The sequence below is a fragment of the Medicago sativa genome, chromosome 3, assembly GCF_051527215.1.
Source record: "Medicago sativa cultivar Bolivia chromosome 3, Bolivia_mono, whole genome shotgun sequence".
Taxonomy (NCBI): Eukaryota; Viridiplantae; Streptophyta; class Magnoliopsida; order Fabales; family Fabaceae; genus Medicago; species Medicago sativa.
This window is the reverse complement of record NC_140751.1, coordinates 35346343-35354881: the sequence shown is the minus strand read 5'-3', so window position 1 is coordinate 35354881 and position 8539 is coordinate 35346343. Positions and strand designations below refer to the sequence as shown.

The following is an 8539-nucleotide window of genomic DNA, read 5'->3' as shown; positions in this document are numbered from 1 at the left end:
TTTTTATATAATATTTGAGTTTGTTTTATTTAGATTTTATATGTTTTTATTTCCTTTTTAGAGCTATATTTTACTTCAATTGCAAGTTATTTTATTTTAGGAACAAATATTTCAAAGATTGTGTCTTGAAGCAAAAGAAAGGTGATTATGAGCTGATTTGTGCCTGAAATATGAAGACCCTGGACAATTTTATCAGGCACGGCCGTGCCTAGCAATGACATGGCCATGCCTTCAAGATTTCAAGGTCAACACAAGTCAGAAGACCTGGCATGACCCGTGCTTGCAGACAGCTTTTTGCTGCTTTTGCTTCTTGTACAAGCTACCTATTTAGTTTATTTTTGACCTAAAGGCTATGGTTTCTTGTGGAACATTTTATTGACGTATTTCTTGGGGCTTAAGTAGTTGTAGACTATAAATAGAGTAGCTAGCAATCATATTCAATCATCTTTTGTTCTTGGAAATAATAAGTGACAATTGTTTCTTTTAATAAAAGTTCTTTATTTTATTTTATATTCTTCTCCTTCTTCTCTTGTATTTCTACGATGAACATGAGTGAGTAGACTCTTCTTGTCTTGGGATTGTTGGATGAGTCTAATGACCTAATCCTAATCAAAGCAAGCCTCGAACCCTAATTTTATGTAAATATATTTTCTAATCTAATTTCACCGTTTTTATAATGAATTAACAAGTATCAAACTCATAATGCGATAGAGGAGGGTTAGTACTTGTTAATTCATCATCACAAATATCAAAGCGAAGCATCGAAAGAAAAAGTTTGGATATTGGAATAAGTGAAATTAGACAAGGATTGCAAAATATGATAATAGTCTAGCAAAACTTGAGACAATAAAGTTTCGTTCTTCAAGGATTCCAATAGCAATCAACCATGAGAATAGGCGTGGTTGCTAGAGAAACACACTCACTGAAACCGAAAGGAGATGTGATAGGCTAAAGAGAAACTTGTCTTTAGAAAATAGTTCCAACATAAAGTTATAGGTTTAGGGTTTGGTTTGTGAAGGGTTTGTCACCATGAAGAACCAATAATCCCAAGGCGCTTTTCATTATTACTTTTAAACCGTTAAAATCCCAAGTTTTCAACTGAAACTCTTTTCTAATCATTCATAGAGGTTAATTGAATTCAACAACTCCTTGTCAGAACGATACTCTTTATTACTACAGTGGTAAACCGTGCACTTGCGGATTTACTACATCAAGAAACTTAGAGAGAATTGAAAGAGAGGTGAAGAATAGAAGAGAAAGAGGAAGCCCCAAGGAAGTGAGGATTCCTGGTGATTAGCTTGAACTTATGGAAAACAAGGTAAGAGGGATAGGTTTGCTATACTTAATAATCTATAATCAATTTTTAGCTTATGCGTCAAAATCATTTTGGTTGAATTATGAAAATTGATCATTATATGTGTTGAATTTCGTGCTTGAAATTTTGTGATAATTTTGGTATATGAAAGTTGTTGAAAAGTTATTGTTAATGCTTAAATTCCATTGTTGATATATGCTAAGTTGTTTACTTTGAGAATTTGAATTAATTTGGTGAAAATGATGATGTTGTCGTTGTTTAATGTTGAATTCATGATTTATACTCTATGAATGTTGTTGGGTATATGTTTTGTTTAGAATCCATGAAATTGGTGTGATAAATGTGATGTTTGGATTTAGTTGTAGTGTTTTGGTGATTTTTGTGAAAATGGGTTAAAAGAGGAGAAGTATGATTTTGATGATTGTGAATGAATCATGAAGTTGTTATATAGAATTAGATTGAGTAGAATTTCTGTTTTTGATTGGTATGTTTTGGTGAGGAATCGATTAAGTGAAAATTGGGTTTTTAAGCTAACAATCATTTTAAGTGATTATGTGAATTAAGTTATGTTTGACCATCAAACTTAAGCTGTTTTGGTATGAAAATGATGTTTTAAAGTAGAACTTGAATGGCTTAATTGATTGGGACACATTGATGAAAACGGCATCGAAAACGGATTTGAAAAAAGAATTTTGAGCGTGAAAACGCAAAATGAAAAATCGGAAATTTCAAGTGCTGTCAGACTGGCAGGACCGTGCGCCTGTAGGCACGGATCGTGCATGTGATTCGCTGATGGGTTGCACGACCGTGCGACCCGATGGCGGGACGCTGAGTGTTTTGTGCACGGAAAATCCGATTTTTCAACTTTTAATGAGTTTTTAGGTATACTAAAGGGTCTCAAACACCTAACCCTAATTAATTAAAGTGTAATTGAGTTTATATGATTGGTTTAACATGGCTTTGCATTGAAAAAGAATTGATTTTGAAATATGATGAAAATGAGACGAACTTTGTGAATTTTTAAAAATAAATGGAATTTGCGAAACAAAGATGCTATGATTGAATTACTGAGATGTTATATGGTATGTAGGAATGTTTTAATGATATGTAAGAGCCTTGTACCCTACTTTTGTTGAGAAAATTGAAAATAGACGAACTTTGTGAAAATGAGGAATTATGAATTGAAAACATGTAAATGTCTTATATGCATGATAGTATGATAGATTAAGAACGAATCATTGTTTGTTGAGTGTAAAATATGTTGGTATCTTGTTATGAGCGATTGTCCGTCTATTATGCCAATTGTGTCTTATGAGACGATGTTGTTTCTTTGTTGTGTTAAACACTTGGTGATGATGTTTATGCTTGATTGATAGCTTGATGATGATTGCATATATGTATATAATGATGATGAATACACGTATACTTTTGATGGTGTTAATTATGGTGTCGATGTTGGTGTTAAAGTGGTGATGTCTTGTATAAACGTATGCATTTGGTGAGTCATATGTTTATACATTCATTAATTTTGGTGATTTGGATATTTATAATATCCAAGTGGAGATAGGATCCCTCAAAGATATTATTTCCGACATCCATGTGGAGATCGGATATTTATATCCAAGTGGTGTTAATTGGTAAAATGACTTCGACATCCAAGAGACCAGTACCGCATGCATGTAGAGGTGTCTAGAACATAGCATGCATATAAATTGTGTGATGTTGTGATTTGGTGTATTATATGAATATGTGATTCGATGAATGATGCAAACTTATGTGAAATCGGGTACTTGGAATATAATTGATTGGTGATGTTTGCCCACTTGAATTGATGTTGTTAGTTTGTAAATGAGTGTTGATTTAATGATGAGGATTTGACGTGATATGTGATAATTGTGTTATGAACGAAATATGATAATATTCACATGAAGTTGGTATCTTAAGAATGATAAGTATGTGTATGTGCTATACTTGAAATTCTTGAATATTATCTAACCCCAGTGGTCGTTTAATTGATCACCTATCCATTTGTATGAATGATGTAGATGACGTGCATGAATGACTTCTTTTTGCTTATGAGTGCTTGAGGACTAACTTTGGAGCTACCTCTTTATCGTTTTGCTTGGAGTCTAGTTAGACCAATAACAATGGTAGGTGCTTCATCTATTTAGCACCATATTAAATAGGCACCCCCATTGTGGAGTATAATATATGGGTGGCGATTGAGAAGGGTGACTATGGAAGCACCACCATCTTAAATTTTGTTGAAATGTAATGACATATAATTATTTGTAGGACCTATTTAATAATTTCTTTTGAGGTGCTGTGTTGGAAAAAATGAATGCTTATTAAGTATTACTGTGAAATGAATGATGTGGGCATATGAAATTAATTTAAGCACCTAGTTTAAGATGCTTTGTTGTGGATGGTCTTAGATTTTGATTTAGGAGTGTCAGGACTTTGTTTCTTTTATGTCTTTTATTTGTTGATGAATTTATGTTGAGACTATCGTTATGTGAGACCTATGATACGATGTTGAGATTTTGTAACTCATGTATTTGAGGATGTTTACATGCTATTGAGATATTTTTGTACAATGATTTCCATTGTGAGTTTTGTGAAAACTGTATTTATGAATGTTTTGAGAAAATGACGACGTGACATTTAAACTATGTTGATTAATTGATTTAATTGCATATTTTATTGCATTCGGGGTTTAAGGTGTTACATTTTGGACTGCCAAAACTGCCTTGCTCGCTAGTTTAAGGCATAAAACTTTTAATATGTAACGCTCACCAGGATCAGAGCATCAACATAGACCATCAACACATCTGAAACGTCTCCTTCTCATTCAATATATAACGCTCGACGGTTACAAAATTTCATTCTGCCAACGTCGACCAACGACATTCTGCCATCATTGGTAGAATTTCATCCCTCACTTATTTAAGTGGATTCAAACAATCCTCAAGGTAGGATTTATCTCTTCCTTTTACTCCTACAATATTTTACTCACATAATGACTTGAGCGCTGAAGTGTTCTTCTGATTATCTGAGATCAAAAGGTAAAAATTGTATTTGAATCAACTTCTTCTTTAAGTTAGAATTGACAACATATTTCAAAAAGAAAGTATTTTTAATTTAAGGTGAAAAAAAAGTACGAAAGAAATGATCATCAATATCGTTAATGCTGCTGGAAAAGAAATATAAAAGTAGCTGCAGATGAGATTGCTCAGCATGCATCTCGGCGCACATGACATTGGATCCAATTAACAGCGAGGACGGTGCTATTGGTCACGTGCATCTCTCATTTCTTAATTTCATTCTTAATTAAATATTAATCAAACCCTGAGAGGGTCCAACAAAGATATAATACGATCTTTGCATATGCTCTCTGCGTGACACTTCATGTATTATATATTAAACCTGTTAAGTAATTAGTCTGTTTTATCAGACAATTTTTTAACTATTAATCTTCTCGAACTTGCTGATACATTGATCCATAGTCGGTGCTCAAAACGACGTATTAACATATTGCATTTCTTGAGAGTTATTTTGAAGAATTGAGTTAAGTCTAGCTTAAATTTAAAAACATTGAGTTGTTTTTTAAATTTAATAATTTGGCCAAAATTTGGCAACTTGTAGTAGTGAATCAGACTTTTGATATTTAAAATTTAGGAAATTGTGAATTTGTTCTTTACAATCGAAATTGTTGGGAACAACTAAACAGGTGGATTCAGCACTGCATTTTAATATAGTTACTTAAGATTTATACAAAAAAATATATAGTTACTTAATATATTAGCTATAGGAGTTATACGTTGTTCAACAACAATATTTCGATGTGACTTTTACGTACATTGATATACTAATGGTCTCTCCTTCAAATATGAGTTCATTCATTTGTGTCGGTTCAAACTAAAGTTTTCATCTACATACAATTGCACAACATCTTTGCCACTATTATCAAAAAAACTTTCCATACAAGAAACGATCACATTAGATACTATTGTTTCGATCTTATTCACATTTGACACAAAATTAATGTGTTAGTTAATATGATTCATCTACTAACCAATTTCATTACTTCTAGTGAATTTAAATAGTTGAGGCAATAAAAAATGTAAATTTAAATTCCAAAATAACGATCAACGAAAATACTACATATTATTAGGTCTTGCTAACAAATAAGTGTTATAAGGACACTTGTTAACGATTGAAAAATGAAAACAATTGATAACTTTTATGTAGAAAAAGTAACCTTTTGATTCTTCAAATTGTTGAACACATAAATCTTAAGAAAAAATTTCAATTTTAAACTTCTTATCAAGTGTCATAAGAGTATTTGTTAGCATTTATCAATATAATTTTTTTTTACTTTTTACAAATTCTCAATGTTATTTTTTAGATATATTTCAATTAATATGTCTATCAACCAAGAAATTAGGAACAGAATTAATTGAAGTTCTTTCATTTTAAAAATGAGTTGTTATTTCTTTTGTTTTATTTTATCTCTTTTACTTATTTTACTGTACGTGTGATTTAGAAATACGCATCCTATGATGATAAACGTTTTTGGACCACATTGTTATGAGTTGTTCAGTCAAACGACAAGAAATATGCCTCTGTATTATCGTAACTCATGATGTCAAACTACAATAATATCCAGACAAAAGAAATCTATCTCTGCTACCAAAATAAAAAATAATACTAAACTTTTGCACTGACAGTCTAAGATGGTCAAAAACAAAAAACAAAGCTTTATATCTTTCTCTCACTTGAAACATACACATACTAGTATTAAATTTCTAACCCTAATTTGGGAACACTAGTTTACCGTATTTCTAGAAAGTTGTTTCTATTTAGTATTTACTCTCTCTCTCCAAAACCCTATTTAAAAACAACCATAACCCTCTTCGTTCTCCCATGCAATACTTTTCTTTCTTTCTCCTTCTTCAACATCACTATCCCTTCCCCATTCCTTGTTCCTAGCTACTCACTCCTTTGTTTACCTATCACCATATCCTATTTCAATTTGTCTCTGACATTTCCATATATCACTAAGATTAAGATCACATATATATCCAAAACTAAAGTAGTATAGTATATTAGTTTTTGTTTTCTAGGCTTCACTTAGGTTTGAAATTATTGAATTTTATAAAGATGTCTAGCAGGAGGTCACGGTCACGGCAAACGAGTAGCTCGAGGAATATCACCGACGATCAGATCCATGATCTTGTCTCCAAGTTGCAGCAACTTCTTCCAGAGATTCGCAATAGGAGCTCTGACAAGGTTTGTTCCTACATATTATTTGTTTCCTAGTCTTAATCAAAAAACTAGAGTATTTCTTTTTGCTTCATTTTTTGCTTAATTACATTCATATTATTCAATTAATGTGATTTTGTTGCTTAAATACACTACCATTATTTTTGATAAAAGTCATTGGTAAGAGATAAGTAGAAAAAAGTAAATGAAAACTATAATGATGATGAGAAGAATCTAAGCTTGTAACTACCATATACTATATTTTTAATACATAGAAGAGATTAGTTTTATAGCGGATCAAAGAATCTAAGCTTGTAGAGATACCCTATTAATCTACCGGAGAGTCAGCTCTAACTATGGTGGACTCCTAAAAGCTCACAAAACAGCTCTTAATATAATTTTGCTTATGAAAAAACAAAATTTAATTGAATAAAAAAACCGTAAAGAAGTTCTTCTGAGCTTAGTTCATTTGGTAAGGGATAATGCATAATATATGCAGGGACCGGAGTTCGAACCTCAGACACCATACTTATTCACCTTTAAGGTCTCTGGCCCCTAGGCTAATTGGGACCGGAGTTCGAACCCCAGACACCATACTTATTCACCTTTAAGGTCTCTGGCGCCTAGGCTAATTGACCAAGAAAAAAAAAAACTTGAAAGGTGCAAGAGTGATTTTGTCATTTTTAAGCATCATAAATAAATACACTAGAGTAAGTATAAGAGGGTATTTAAACCAACTTAATCCTAGGTCCAGGGACATAACAAGAAAAAGGAACAACAATAGGCCTAACAAATACGAGGGGATTAAGTACTTCTATCTAGCACCAGTTTTTTCCCATCTACAAGAATTGTTGATGTTTACAATTTTTAACTATATATTTTAAGAGAATAGTTAAATATATAGCATTTACTAAATTGAATTTTACTATATCAGGTTTCAGCTTCGAGGGTGTTGCAGGAGACTTGCAACTATATTAGAAACTTGAACAGAGAAGTTGATGACCTAAGTGAGCGTTTGTCTGAGCTATTGGCTACAACGGACACAGCACAAGCAGCAATAATAAGAAATTTACTTATGCAATAGATTGCTCTTGTTTCATTATTCTTAATTAGCACTCCAGTACTTTGTGACCTGATGTATTTCTTCATCATTTTCGTACTTCATTTTTAAATTTGTATTTCCTAATTTCATCCACTTAATGCAAGTTTTTTAGTTTATGTTTTTCTTTACTTTTTTTTTGGAGGTATAAAGACAATATTATAAATCATTACCAATTAATAGCCTTTGTCTTATGTGCACGAGTAAAATAGTCTTGTACCACGCACAAATAGTATGTTTTTTATTATTGGATCCATAAGTCTCATTTATCTCGTATTATTCAATGGTGGAATTTATTGATTCAATGATTGAATCTGACTTGTGTATGATGCAAGACTTATCTCACTGTTGAACCATAGAACTAGCGAGACACATGGTCTCTGATATCTTTTTGCATCGATGGATTTGGATCGACCTACTTTGAATGGGATTTCCTTCCTCAAATTTAAAATGAGTGTAAATGGGCTCCTTTCTATATTGAGGAAACATCCAAACTGTTGGATTGATCTCAATGTTTGGTTATCTATTGGGTCCATTTATGAACCGTTGTGTTGATCAGAATTTCTAATTCTGATTGTTGCTTCATTTTGGAAGCGCTAGGTCTTTGTGTGAATTGTACTTAATAAATGACCCTGTGGGCTTTCAAAGGTTCTAGAGAGATGCATAAAAGGTCTTGGAGGGTCTATCTGAAGTCTGAACACTTTTATTTCCTTTGAACTCCTTTGCTTCTTATAGTTTTCTGCAACGCCAAGCTTTCCCAAATTCGTGCAAGTTTTCGCAGCGTTTTCGGAGTACTTGAACCTACATTTTATCAAGTTGGTTTCTATTTCTTCTTCAATATTCTTGATTGTTTAGCTTGC

At 32.3% G+C, this 8539-nt stretch overlaps 1 protein-coding gene across 1 annotated transcript; it reads left to right on the top strand.

Moving 5' to 3' along the window:
• The first annotated feature begins 6195 nt into the window (after nucleotides 1–6195).
• On the top strand, nucleotides 6196–7855 carry LOC146937337 (transcription factor PRE3-like). Its single transcript, XM_085751706.1, has 2 exons — nucleotides 6196–6607; nucleotides 7515–7855. The coding sequence occupies exons 1-2, from the start codon at nucleotides 6479–6481 to the stop codon at nucleotides 7662–7664; spliced, it is 279 nt and encodes a 92-aa protein (XP_085607832.1). The 5' UTR covers nucleotides 6196–6478; the 3' UTR covers nucleotides 7665–7855.
• The last annotated feature ends 684 nt before the right edge of the window (nucleotides 7856–8539 follow it).